At 40.1% G+C, this 14828-nt stretch overlaps 1 protein-coding gene across 2 annotated transcripts in view; it reads right to left on the reverse strand.

The window, feature by feature from the left end:
• CDH18 (cadherin 18) overlaps nucleotides 1-14828 on the reverse strand; it is a gene marked incomplete at both ends in the record, with an annotated part of 199368 nt that overhangs the window by 54439 nt on the left and 130101 nt on the right. For both annotated transcript variants that reach the window (XM_084281808.1, XM_084281807.1), the window contains 2 exons: nucleotides 4161-4414; nucleotides 12246-12433. In XM_084281808.1, the coding sequence (XP_084137934.1) occupies nucleotides 4161-4414; nucleotides 12246-12433 (442 nt within the window). The remainder of the gene's footprint in view (nucleotides 1-4160; nucleotides 4415-12245; nucleotides 12434-14828) is intronic.

A 14828-nucleotide genomic window follows, 5' to 3' on the forward strand; every position in this document is an offset into this window, starting at 1 on the left:
CCCCCACATCGCTACACCTTCCTTTAAGGTACCTGTAGAGAGCAACAAGGTCGCCCCTGAGCCTCCTCTTCTCCAGGCTGAACAAGCCCAGCTCCCTCAGCCGCTCCTCGTAGGACTTGTTCTCCAGGCCCCTCACCAGCTTCGTCGGCCTTCTATGGACTTGCTCAAGCACCTCCATGTCCTTCTTGTAGCGAGGGGCCCAAAACTGAACACAGTACTCGAGGTGCGGCCTCACCAGAGCTGAGTACAGGGGGACGATCACCTCCCTAGACCTGCTGGTCACACTGTTCCTGATACAAGCCAGGATGCTGTTGGCCTTCTTGGCCACCTGAGCACACTGCTGGCTCATATTCAGCCAACTATCCACCATCACATCCTTCTCTGCCTGGCAGCTCTCCAACCATTCCTCTCCTAGCCTGTAGCTCTGCTTGGGGTTATTGTGCCCCAGGTGCAGGACCCGGCACTTGGCCTTGTTGAACTTCATGCAGTTGACCTCAGCCCATCGGTGCAGCCTATCCAGATCCTCCTGCAGAGCCTTCCTACCCTCGAGCAGATGGACACACGCGCATAGCTTGGTGTCATCTGCAAACTTACTGAGGGTGCACTCAATGCCCTCGTCCAGATCATTGATGAAGATATTAAAGAGGACTGGCCCCAGCACCGAGCCCTGGGGAACGCCACTAGTGACCGGCCTCCAACTGGACTTGACTCCATTCACCACGACTCTTTGGGCCCAGCTATCCAGCCAGTTTCTAACCCAACGAAGCATGCGCCAGTCCAAGCCATGAGCAGCCAGTTTCTTGAGGAGAATTCTGTGGGAGATGGTGTCAAAAGCCTTGCTGAAGTCAAGGTAGACCACATCCACAGCCTTTCCCTCATCCACCCAGCACGTCACTTTGTCATAGAAGGAGATCAGGTTCGTCAAGCAGGACCTACCTTTCATAAACCCATGCTGACTGGGCCTGATTGCCTGCTTGCCCTGCAAGTGATACGTGATGACTCTCAAGACAATCTGCTCCATGAGCTTCCCTGGCACTGAGGTCAAACTGACAGGCCTATAGTTCCCCGGGTCTGCCCTCCAGCCCGTGTTGTAGATGGGCGTCACGTTTGCTAACCGCCAGTCAACTGGGACCTCCCCTGAGAGCCAGGACTGTTGATAAATGATGGGAAGCGGCTTGGCCAGCTCCTCCGCCAGTTCTCTCAGTACCCTCGGGTGGATTCTATCCGGCCCCATCGACTTGTGCACATCCAAGTGCCATAGCAGGTCGCCAACCATTTCTTCATGGATAGTGAGGGCCACATTCTGCTCCCCATCCCCTTCCACCAGCTCAGGGTACTGGGTATCCAGAGAACAACTGGTATTGCCGCTAAAGACCGAGACAAAGAAGACATTAAGCACCTCTGCCTTTTCCTCATCTTTTGTGACAAGGTTTTCCCCTGCACCCAGTGAAGGATGGAGATTCTCCTTTGTCCTCCGTTTTGCGTTGATGTATTTGTAAAAAGATTTTTTATTGTCTTTAACAGCAGTAGCCAGATTGAGCTCCAGATGAGCTTTGGCCTTTCTAATTTTGTCCCTGCACAGCCTCATAACAGCCATCCTCCTCAGTGGCTCGCCCTTTTTTCCAAAGATTATAAACCCTCTTTTTTCTCCTAAGATCAAGCTGCCACTCTCTGTTGAGCCAGGCCGGTCTTCTTCCATGCTGGCTCATCTTTGGACATGTGGGGACAGACCGCTCCTGCACCATTAAGATTTCCCTCTTGAAGAGCGCCCAGCCTTCCTGGACCCCTCTGCCCTTCAGAACTGCCTCCCAAGGGACTCTACCAACCAGTGTCCCGAGCAGCTCAAAGTCAGCCCTCCAAAAGTCCAATACAGAGGTTTTACTGGTCCCCTTCCTGGCCTCGCCAAGAATAAAGAACTCCACCATTTCGTGGTCACTCTGCCCAAGACAGCTCCCAACCACCACATCCTCCACCAGTCCTTCTCTGTTTGTGAAGAGAAGGTCTAGCGGGGCACCACCCCTGGTAGGTTCACTAACCAGCTGCGTCAGGAAGCTATCTTCCACGCTCTCCAGAAACCTCCTAGACTGCTTTCTCTGGGCTGTGTTGTGCTTCCAGGATATGTCAGGGATGTTGAAGTCCCCCACGAGTACAAGCACCGATGATTTCGCAACTTCTGTCAGCTGCCTGTAGAACTCCTCATCCGTCTCCTCATCCTGGTTTGGCGGTCTATAACAGACCCCGACCAGGACACTAGCCTTGTTGGCCTTCCCGCCGATCCTAACCCAAAGGGACTCAACCTTGTCATTCCCAGTCTCGAGTTCCACAACATCGAAAGATTCTCTAATATAGAGAGCCACACCACCACCCCTTCTGTGCTGCCTGTCCCTTCTGAAGAGCTTATAGCCAGGCATTGCAGCACTCCAGTCATGAGACTGATCCCACCATGTCTCCGTGATGGCAACCAAGTCGTAGCCTGCCTGCTGCACGATGGCTTTCAGCTCCTCCTGTTTGTTACCCATGCTGTGTACATTGGTGTAGATGCACTTCAGCTGGGCCATTGCCTTATCCCCTGGCCTTGCCATTGTTCCCCCTGGCACAGCTCCAACAAGCCTTGTTTCAGCCCCATCCCCCATCTTACCTATTTTAAAGCCCTCTCAATGAGCCCCGCCAGCTCCTGGCCCAGGATCCGTTTTCCCCTAAAAGATAGGGACCCGTCTGTGGCCATCAGGCCGGGTGCCAAGTAAAGCGCCCCATGGTCAAAAAAACTAAGATTTCTGGCTGGCACCAGCCTCTGAGCCACGTGTTTATCACGTGGGCTTTTTGTGTCCTGTCAGTACCCCTCCCTGCCACCGTAGGGATAGATGAAAACACCACCTGTACTCCCACTCCCTCCACTAATCGCCCCAGCCCCTAAAGTCCCGTTTGATAGCCTTGAGGCTTCTCTTCAATGTCATCACTGCCCGCCTGGACTATCAAAAGAGGATAATAGTCAGAGGGGCAAACCAGGTTTGGAAGCTTCCCGGCAACGTCCCTGACCCTGGCCCCAGGGAGGCAGAAGACTTCCCTACGGGTAGGGTCAGGCTGACAAATAGGGCCCTCTGTTCCCCTGAGAAGGGAGTCGCCCACAACGATCACCCTTCTTTCTGTCTTCATGGAGGCAGTCCTGAGGCGTGGAGTCGACTTCCTCACCCTAGGCATCCTCCTGGGAACACTTGCTACCTCTTCCTCAGCTACTGGTCTCTCAAGCTCCAGGGCCTCAAACCTGTTGTGTTAGGGCACCTGGGAAAGTGAGGCTGGAAGGGGAGGGCATCACCTGCAATGTCGATCAGGGACCTGTCTCCACTCCTCCTCAACTCCCAGGTCCCCTCCCTCTGCCCGATGGCAGCAGGGCAGGGGGTCCACCCCCATTTGGGTTGTCTCACCCCGGTACCTCTCCTTGAGGTCCTGCAGGGACTTACTCCACCAGTCTATCTCCCGCTCGTACTCCCTGATATCCCTCAACTTCTCCACCTCCCCCTTGAGCTCCGCCACCATGCGGACCAGGTCATCCACCTGCTCACACCTCACACACACGGTGTCCCTGCCTCCCGCCGATGGCAGCAACAGGCTCAGGCACTCCCTGCATCCAGTGACCTGAACTGCTGCATTTTTGAACAGGCAGTCAGTCTGGGTGTGTACCGTCTTCCTGGAGAGCGCACCGTGCCTGGTGGAGACCATTGCAGCCTAGCTAACGGGAGGCTGTCATTAAGGAGGTGTTCGTATGGGTGGGGGAGAGCACTCTGCCCTGCCTGCTCACCCTGCCTGCGCGAACTGCCGCGCCATTCCCTTCTGATGCGCCACGCCCTGTTTGCCCGCCCTGGTCACCGCGCTCCCTAGGGGCAGCTTTTGAACGGCTGGGCAGGGGGTGCTGCTGGCTCCGCCTACGCCTCGTCAGCCTCCCTCACGAGGGCTGCCGGGTCCTGGCGGCTCCCTCAAGTAGGTTCGATGCTGGAAAATTTAGCCTTGCCTGGCCCAATCCCCCGCTCCGCTGCAGAACGCGCCTGCCCCGGAGCAGATCACCTCGGCAAGTGGCCAAAAACACATTTCATACATCCTAGATCTCAGTGAACATTCAGCTTGTGGAATTCAATTAAATCCAGTATAACTTGCACTTACTATACCTCACTAAACTGCTGGCAGTGTCAGGATCTTGTGCAGTTACTGTGCCAACTGCAGTCCCGATCTTCGCATTTTCATAAACGTCCATGACATACGAAGGCATAGTGAAGAGTGGAGGTTCATCTACATCTCCAACTATGATCTTCAGCATTGTTACGTCTTTGAATGGTCCCAAGTGTGAAAAGCGGAAATCAAGGTGAGTATTTGCTCCTTCTATATTAAGTGTATAGGATTTCTTTTTTTCATAGTTGAGTGGCTGTTGGCAGAAAAAAAGATTTATTATTATTTATCATTTGTCATTACCATTCCATGCTTCAGTTTAGCCTGGTAGCTAACTATATCTTTTCATTTTAATTTGGTAGCAAACTACATTTCTTCAGGTTACTGTGATATTCTGGTAGTCACTGGCATACATTTTAAGTAGAAAGAGTAAGATGATTTTTTTTTCTTTTTTTTTTCTCCAAAAGAACTGTAGGCAAGGTGCCACTTTTGGAAGAACTCAGGGGTGAAACTGAAAGACAGATTCTTCTCCTGTGATAATGTAATCTCTAAATTTTATCATCCTTCAAATTTTATTGGTCATCGCTAAATATTTAAAAAGTTGTAGACTAGCATGTCCCAAATTAAATTAATACCTTGAATTAACATATTTAATAGACAGTGACAAGGATGATAAAATTTTTTGAGCATCTATTCTCTTAAATCCCCAACTGAAAAAGGCAACTCCCTGCATGAATACACTCATTTATCAAACAAGACAGAAATTTAAACATGTAAGGATAGCCTAAATGGGTGTTTTTCTAAAAAGAGTCATATGCATGATGTATGCCTATAGTCTAGACCATTTTCTTCTAAACTTTTTACCAGCCACAACAAGGGAGACAACTCTTCAGCCTGTCTTACTATGTACTGCCTCACTGCATGTGGGTTATACAGTCACAAATGGGAAGAAAGTCTGTAGCTCAGGATATGCCTTCTATGGATGACATTCTTCTCTGAAGGTCCAAATAAAACCCAATAGCAAGTAAAATCCCAGCTGTGCCATCCACCAGAAGTATCATTGCCACTTTAGCCTTATCCTGTTATTAAAAGAAATAGATTCCTACTAGCAATCCTATCCTCTCTACTACGTAGAAGATGGTCTCGCTCTTGTATCCCACAGTATGGACACTTCCTTTCTTAGAAGTTCCATTTCTATCTCTCTATTTACACATGTGTAAATTTTATCTCCCTTGTTTTCTACCTGTCTTCCTTCTCTGTAATGATTCAGGCTCCCTAAGCAAAAAAATGATTGCCTTGCAGTCCATGAAAACTAAATTCATAGTTGCATCCTCTTAAATTTAAGTTTTATGGCCATGAATTTGTTACTATGACCCTTCTGATTCTGACATCGAAATTACAATTAAAATCAGGAGCATAAACTGGTCAGTAGCCTTAACTTTTTGTGTTAAACAGTAAGTTCTGCAAGCTCTTACTGTAGTTAGAACCATCCTGAGCTCACAGAACAGAATGGGAAAGAAGTCCAATTGTGTGCTAATTTACTGTCTTGATGTGTTATTTTAACTCTATGCTAGGATGCTATTATACTGTCTTATTCAAGATATGACAAAAAGACAAAACACCCAACTCTCAACTCTTTCAATGTCAGATAGTTATGTAGTAGAAGTGGCTGAAAAGATATTTAACTTAAAAGGTTGCATCAGCAGATACATAAGTAATCAATTTTTTTTTATTTATTTATTTTTATTTTTTTTTCTGTAGGCCACATTTACAGGACCACAACTATTTTGGGTTGCTTTCTTCTTTGTCATTAAAAAAAATTACACCTTTCATAGACAGTGTAATGAGACTTTTTCGTGGGAAGTTACTTTTCCCATATACTGTATTAGCACTTCTTGAGGAAATGGCTATAAAAAATACCAGTTCTATTAGATAAATTAAATACCTTAAAACTGATTTGAAAACTAATAATCAATGACAAAGGCTGTATTATACAATGTGTTGTCAAACACATATAGCCTGAGAGACTGAAAGACCAGATATTTTTTTTCTCCTACGGAATGATAAATGTATAGATGAAGAACTATCTGCCTTCAGAATGCTTCTCTAATCTCAGGATGTACACTTTACATGTAGAGCCAGTCCCTCAGTCCAGAATTGTACTATACTGATGGTAGGGTCTGATTGCAGTGATTAAGACAAGGCCAACAGAACAAAAGCCTGACAGCGTAGGTTTTTCATAAAATAAAGCCAAGTTCATAAATTTGGACCACAGTTGTCTGTACAGAAGTAGCAAGAAGAATCCCTGTGTTGTTTTTTTTTGTTTGTTTGTTTGTTTTTTTACCATGTCTGACTGCACTTACATAAAGTTCAGAAAATTTCTGGGAAGCAATTAGACTTGAGAGGATACAAAACCAGCTGACTGATCTTTCATCAGTTTCACAAAAAATATGCCATTCCAGGAAGTGATAGAATAGATTTCAAATTTTCACATTGCTACACTTTAAATGCACTATTTTGAGGAAAAGTACTCATACATAATAATAAACACCTCAATAAAAATTTCTGGGTTACAAATTTCTGGCTTCAGCCAGAAAGGATATAAAGGATATAAAGGATACATAGTAATATTTATTACTATGCTAGCAAAGCAAGTATTTTTTACAGATATATACTACCAGTAAGTTTCCAACAGTCTCAGAACATAGCCATAACACTAAAAGAATCTTCAAATTTCAAATGCCACACAAGATCATGATTCACCACTGGAATCCCCACAGGCAGAGATTCTGGTATGACAGAACTTCATTAAAATTAACATTGTTCTGTGTGGACCTAACTGCCTGACTAAACAAAACTCAAGACAAGTGTTCAAGCCTTCAACCAAGGCTAATCTCATATTTGCTATCACTCCAAGAGTGGAAAAGTAGTACTTAAGGCAAGAAATATGAAGTACTAAATGTGTGATTTGTTAATGTCAGTGCATACTTTGTAGATAAAATGTACAGTAAATTTGACTGATGATGTATAAACAATACAGTTGGTCAGGATTTACCTATGCTATATATTTCTTTAAATCCTCCTTTGTGCAATGAAGGAAAACTAATTAATTCTCTTAACAGTACTAGCCTGAGACTTTTTTTTTCCTCTTTCTCTGTCTTCCTTTCTTGAATATATACATAAAAATATTAAAGGCATGGAAATTTACCATTACCCGATAAATTTATTACTGTGAAAATCCAAGTTAAAAATACTACTCCTATTAAATCAATTCACACAAAAATATGCTTAATAAATACAGTTCTATATATTCTATACAATTATATATTCTATATAATTCTGTAAGTTAAGATGTCATTCGTTTATTTATGTAGTATTTCTGCTATGAACAGGGCAAATGCTTAATAACAATTTACACTGATCTGCAGCATACATATTCTAAGATTAAACAAGTTTAAAATAGGATGGGAAATTTTAAATACGATAACTTTTTGGAAAATGAACTTAAATTTATACTGATGACAATTGGATTGATTGTTTAGGAAGATTAATTTCTTAGAAAACACATGAAGCATAACACAGATTCTGAAGTGTTGTTTTCAGTTGTGTAGTTATTCAACTGGATGTGACCAATATATAAATATATGTTTGTCTAAAAATGAAAGAATAATCCATTCAGATAATCAGAAAAAAAAAAAAGAAAAAGAAAAAAAAGAAAAAAAAAAAAAAAAAGATATTTCAAAGAGCCAAAGAGCCTAAGGCCATTTTTTTTTTTTTTTTTTTCTTTTTCTTCCCATAACCTCTCCAAACTAAAGAAGCAGATACTGGGACATAGAAGAAAAAGAGCTTACTCTCCTGTACAGTGATACCCAGAGGTAAAAAAACAACAACATTATTTTCGGATACTTTTTGAGAAGCTGCACATACTGTGCTACAGATTATTATTACTGGGGATCACAGTTAGTGTTATTTTTTATTTTGCTTCTCTCCTGAGGATAAGTGAAGAAATTTTCAAGCAAAGCAAGTCAGATGTGATATTCCACATAGAACAACTCATAAGTCCTGTTGTTATACTCTCTTTCATTTCATATCTGATAAAATACTCAAGATTTGAAATTTGGTTGCAACTTGTATCTACAGAACCGTATTTTTCTGGGCTTCTGCTTAAAACACTGTTTATGTATTAAAACTGACATTTATTTTACATTTGAAGAACAATTTGGGCCCCCATTTACAACCTGTTTAATGCTATGCTAAGAAACTTGCTCACAGACTCATCTATTATTTCAGGAAACGTGAGCTCTTTAGCAGTAGCAGTTTTGTTGTTGTTGTTGGGTTTTTTTGTTTGTTTGTTTTCTTTTTTGATCTATTAATCATAAACTCATTTTAAAATACCTAAGCTAGTGTAATTTGGTAAGCGTTTTAACATAAAAATGATAATGCAAAATAATTTGAATTTACAAAGGAATTATTTCAACCACCCCATCAGAAAAAGGACTTTTGTGAAGCACTCCTCACGAAAGGACTGATTTATCTCCAGATAACCAAAGTGAAAGATGTGGCTATGTCCATTCTGAACCCTTGCTCTTTTCAGAAGAATTAAATACTCAAATATGACTTGTAAAGACATTCACACATGTAAAACCTCCTCCATTTACCTCACAGCAGCATTGAGTTTCAGTCACCTACCTCTTATAGGTATAGCTATACTCTTATAGCACCACTCCGAACTATACAGAGGCACCACTCTTATAGAGAAATCTAAATAATAATTTATGTATTTACTTAAAATTGTAACAAAGCTGAAGATCATAAACTCTTTCTTGGAAAGAAAACAGAACATTTAGATTTCAGATAGGCCTAGACAGAATTGTTCATGTTCCTTATTTTCCCAAAGAACAATATCTTTCCATGACTATTACCTGCTTATCTTCTGTATGTATCCAACAGTTACTCTGATTTTCATGCATAACTGAAAATACTAAATGTAGCTTAACTAAACTAGACTATAGGACTAACTGGAAAGAACTGCTATTCATTGTACTGCAATTTCCGTTTATAATATCAGACTCCAATGAGGAATAGGAGAATTTCATGAGAAGTGAATAGCTGTTACCCGAACATTTGCAGCCTCATTATACAAAATGGAAGACACACAGATTTTTCAGTCAATTTTTCCTAGGAATTGAAATATATTTGAAGACTTGACATCAGTAAAGTTCTAGACATCACATCTTGACATCACTAAAGTTCTTCCCTGAAGTCACAACATGGGGCAACATGCTGACCAGTCATTCTCTGAAGAATCCAGGGAAGTTATGGCTTTCACTGTGGTATTTTGTTCACTTTTCCTCTAGTCTCCCAATCAAACAAGGAACTGAATTAGGCAAAGAGGAATTCCTGTATGGTAGTTTGTAATCTACCCTGTGTAGAAGGATCTTTACGAATGAAAGGGTGGCTTCAAAGGGCAGAAAGAAAGAAAGAAAGACGGAAATTATAGGGAGTTTGTGGTCAGCTTACATTGAAAATAGAAATGTACCTTCAATTTGTAGACTTTGAAGGTATGTTAATCAGCCTAGCATGAATGCACTAAGAAGTTTGATTTTTGTATAAGAACCTCAAAAAGAGAAGCTTTAAAAAGGTTTCTGACAGTCTTCAGAAAGACTTCAGATATTCAGACACAATAACAGCTACTTCTGACTTTTCTGATGTGCCTACCATGCATTCTTCCAAAGAAGTAATAGAAAGAGAACAAACCATTCTGTTCTACTGTTGCTGAAGGTGTTGACATTTGATGTATGAAACAAAACCAACTCTGTTCTTAATGTAGATTATTTATTTTTGGGTAGGCTATTAAACTCATTCAACTTCAAAAACAATCTAAATGAAAAGCAATTGCAGCACACGATATAAATAATAGTTATTAAACTGTGTACAAATCTGTGTAAAAATAATTTAAAAATGAGATCACCTTTCTGTACTGTACTGTACAAGAGGATAGTATAATTTCTGTGAGTTAAGAAAGGAGGTATTCCACACCAGTTTATGTATTTCTAAGTGCTGCATTTCTGTTAATCTGAAATATCACATTAACTAAGAAAAATGTACCCCTTCTTGTCTTGATGGGAAAGTGACTCAAATGACTGTTGTGTGCATGTATAAGAACAGGCAAAATATGTTTCATATGCTGTCATATTTCAAACACAGTGAAAATTTATCTCAAACCATTTTGTCTGCCAAGAACACTAATAAATGTGATTTTATACATTTGATGTATGGACTTCCTTGTTTTGTTGACAATTCTTCCTTTCCTCTTCATGTTCTTAATATAAGTGTACATTGTATTTAATGAACAGTAGTCATGGTGAACTTTTAAACAGAGAATAATGCTCATTTTGAGGAAACAATAAGAGATTATGGCATCACCTCCATCAAAGCCACCAGGAAGTAACTTCACTGGCAGAGAAAAGACAGAGTTTATTTTTACATGGTTGGAAAAGGGGGATATTAACCCACCTTTATGAAATACATAGAATTAAAGTTTTTAATGATACTGGGAAGATAGGAATGACTTTTTAAATCATTATAAATTATGAAAATCACATTTCCTTTTTTAAAACAAAATCTGTTTTAAAATTTTAAATAAAGCTTTCCATACATACATATTTATTCAGGTGGAAAAAAACACACACACACACACACAAACACACACAAAAAAACAAAAAACAACACATTCTTTATTATGTTTTTGTTTGCATTCTCTTGTCTCACATTCCCTCTTTCAGCAATTCTGGTTTTCATTCCTCCTAGTTTCAGTCAGGTGCAGGATACATGTTAACTAAACATGAATGCAAATTCACTTACATCATTTTTTAAAGCACATGTAATTTCTTAAAGCAAGACTGATGCCTAAAAAGTCAGTAACAATAAAGCCATGTGGAAATTACTAATTGATGTTTGTTAGTTCATGTAAAAGCAAATCAATAAAGGATTTCTCCTTTTGTTGGAAAGGTTTTGAAAAAAAAAAATTGCTTAAATATACTAACCCAACTCCCTGGGTTATTATAAAAGTGAATTTTAATCTATCCGTAGAATATTAGCATAAGTTGACAGATTTTTTTCAAGAAACATTTGCTATGAACTCATTTCAGAAGAATTAATAGACAGACAAAATTGTCTGTAGAATTAGATTTGTGTATGGAATTCAGTTAAGAATGAACTTAAATGGCAACACTTTATAATTAGTAGCTTAAATAGACTGGTATAAACGTAGGGAATTCATATAAATGGTAACTGTAGTAACTGTGTAATGGCTCAACCAAGTTAAGTTTTGAGTCTTTATAAGTATGTTAGCGTTCGTATTATACAGTGCATGATATTTGACCCTGTAGATGACAGCTGGCAAGAAATTCAAGGAATAGAAGTCTATGAAAACCTAACTACACATTCATTCCCACAGGTAAATTTTCTACTTTCTATATTTTCTGTTGTTCATTCAGGAACAACAGTATAACTTTCAGCCAAATTTCAGTTCTTTCAAAGAAATTGAGTGAGTAAAATATCAGAAAAAGAAAAGAAAACCTTTTAATAAACAATTCAGTAAGGTTTAGTTTATTATAAATATTAGATGTGACCATTGAAAAAAGCACAAAAGATATGTTTCTGTCTTTTTTTGGTTTTCTCTCTGCCTTCTCTGCAAAGTTTTAATAGGATGTGAGGAAACGTCCTCAAGTTGTTCCAGGGAGGTTTTAGATTGGATATGGAAAGAATTTCTTCTCAGAGAGAGCAGTTAGGCATTGGAACAGGCTGTCCAGGGAGGCGGTGGAATCGCTATTCCTGGAGGTATTTAAGAGACGAGTGGATGCAGTGCTTAGGGATGTCGTTTAGTGGTGGACTTGTAATGTTAGGTGATGGTTGGACCTGATGATCTGAAGGGTCTTTTCCAACCTAAATGACTCTATGGTTCTATCTCAGGAACCAGTGTGTGGAGAAACTTCAATAGGTTTACACAGTAAGACAAATATTACAGCATTCATCATAACATTTTTAATGATCTACATTGGGAACTTTCAATGTCTATTGCTTACCTTCTTCAGAGAAAGAATTCCTTCCCGTGTTTCTTTGTCAGTGGATACGGAGAACACTCCAGCACCATCACCATTTATAATTGTGTACTTCATGTCTGCATTTGAGCCAGTGTCTGCATCATTTGCCTTAATTTTGCCAACTGCTGATCCAACTTGAGCTGATTCAGGAACATAAAGTTGATAATGTTCTGAGGGGGAAGGGGACAAAAAACAAACAAACAAACAAACAAAAAAAACAGCTTGGACATTTTCTAGCCAAACTAAAGTACAGAACCTTTATGTGCTAATACATATCTATGAAAATGGGACACTACTTCATATGGAAAGCTGACAAATAATCAAACCTATGAACATATTTATACTCCCAAGAGAATCCAAAAGGAAACTGCATCTTCCATTGGATGCCTTCATTCAAAATCCAAATTACCTAATGCAGGACTTAGGTTTTCACAGCCCTTTTTTTTTTTGCTGCTCATCATATAACACAGAAATTAACTCTGGAATTTACTTCACACCAGTATTTAAGAAAGTTTACCTTCTCTATAAGCAAAATATATTTATCTTCAGCAACTTATCATCAAAGGAGTAGACAAACAAACACTTTTGAACTGGAAAATCTCTGTATGTTATATTCCTTATTTGTTTTTCTGAAATTTGGTCAGTTGAAAAAGTAATTAATCCTTATTATTTTGCCATTATTGCTTTTGTTGTTTGTGGTGGTGTTGTTGCAGAACATCCCCTTTACACACATATTTTCCTTGGTATCTATTGTAAAGGACAATTAACATAGTGTCCTTTACACTATGAACTACATAAATGAACTACAGAACTGTGACCATAAAAGGTGTGAACTCCTTTCAGTGTTTTTATAACCTGTTAGATTAATCAACATAAAATGATTTATTTATTTTTAATAATTTTCTTAACTATCAGTTTCCTTTTTGATAAAATCTCCTAAAAGGTACAACATGTCCTGGGGGATAGGAAGATGCTACAAAGAGAAAAGAGTAGCAAACAAACTTAATTATTTAACTCTGTCTGAAACTAGGCCAGTAAGAGAGCTCAAAGACATTTTCTCCAGTAATGTTGGTGTAGAAACCTACCAGCACCATACATGGTGTACACGTACCAAAAGAACGCCAAACATCCCTCATTCAAGACTCTCCTAAGAATCTGCATAACATCACAGTTTATATCACAGGCCAAACTCCAACACAGAAACAAAGAGAAACATCAATTGCTATATATCTTCTGAAACTACAGTTTTTTCTCTCTTCTTAAAGCATTCTGTGATAGTGAATGCAATAGTGAAACACTGAAGTGCAGGAGGGTGGATCAGAATATGCTCCATATAAAAGATAACATGTTGTTACAGGTTGCTGGGTTTAAACAACCTGGCACGATAGCAGACGCACCCTTGATAAGCATACAGAAAGAGAAAGGCAAGATTTAAGAGGAATTCTGAGACTGAACACGTTATGGCAGAAACAAACAAACAAACAAAGCACATTATTTGGCAAGTGAATTGAAGAAACCTATGAATCTACATAAGTTGCAATTGCAGAGGGAATGCATAGTATCTATAAAATAAAACTAACTTCAGACACCTGATAGAGAATCGACAATTTTACTAATAATTTGTTAATTCCTTGTTCAGTGGTTCCTAAATCTATTTAAGGTCTTCCATTGTTTTTGTAAAACTAGTCTATAATACAAATACACAAACAGTAGTGTGAGAAGGATACATGAATGCACTAAACATTATTTGTCCAAAAAGAAAAAAAGTCCCCCTGTACTTGGCTCTGGTGAGGCCGCACCTTGAGTACTGTGTTCAGTTTTGGGCCCCTCTCTACAAGAAAGGCATCGAGGTGCTTGAGCGAGTCCAGAGAAGGGCAATGAAGCTGGTGAGGGGTCTGGAGAGCAAGTCTTACAAGGAGTGCCTGAGTGAGCTGTTCAGTCTGGAAAAGAGGAGGCTAAGAGGAGATCTTAAAGGAGGCTGTAGCGAGGTGGGGGTTGGTCTATTCTCCCACGTGCCTGGTGACAGGACGAGGGGGAATGGGCTAAAGTCGTGCCCAGGGGAGCTTTAGGTTGGATATTAGAAAGAACTTCTTTACTGAAAGGGTTGTTAGGCGTTGGAATAGGCTGCCCAGGGAAGTATTGGAGTCACCATCCCTGGAGGTCTTTAAAAGACGTTTAGATGTAGAGCTTAGCGATATGGTTTACTGGAGGACTTGTTAGTATTAGTGTTAGGCCAGAGGTTGGACTCAGTGATCTTGGAGGTCTCCAACCTAGATGATTCTGTGATTCTGTGAGAGAGAGGTTTACTTTGAAAAGAAAAAACAAGTGACCGTGCAGCAGGTAGGAAATCTCAAAGGAAACAAGAAATATCCAACAGAACAAGATAAAAAATAAAATCTACCATATAAGAAAGAAAATGCCAAGTCTGATGTAATAGGAAAGTTGCTTAGTAGTTGATTCAATTAAAATGCATAGTTAGATCTTTGGTATATATCTAAAAGGCATCTTCACTAATTTTGAAATAAATGCACTTCCTTGAATTCTGCTGCAATGCTTCATGTTTAC

Source organism: Netta rufina (assembly GCF_964035555.1).
Source record: "Netta rufina genome assembly, chromosome: 2".
Taxonomy (NCBI): Eukaryota; Metazoa; Chordata; class Aves; order Anseriformes; family Anatidae; genus Netta; species Netta rufina.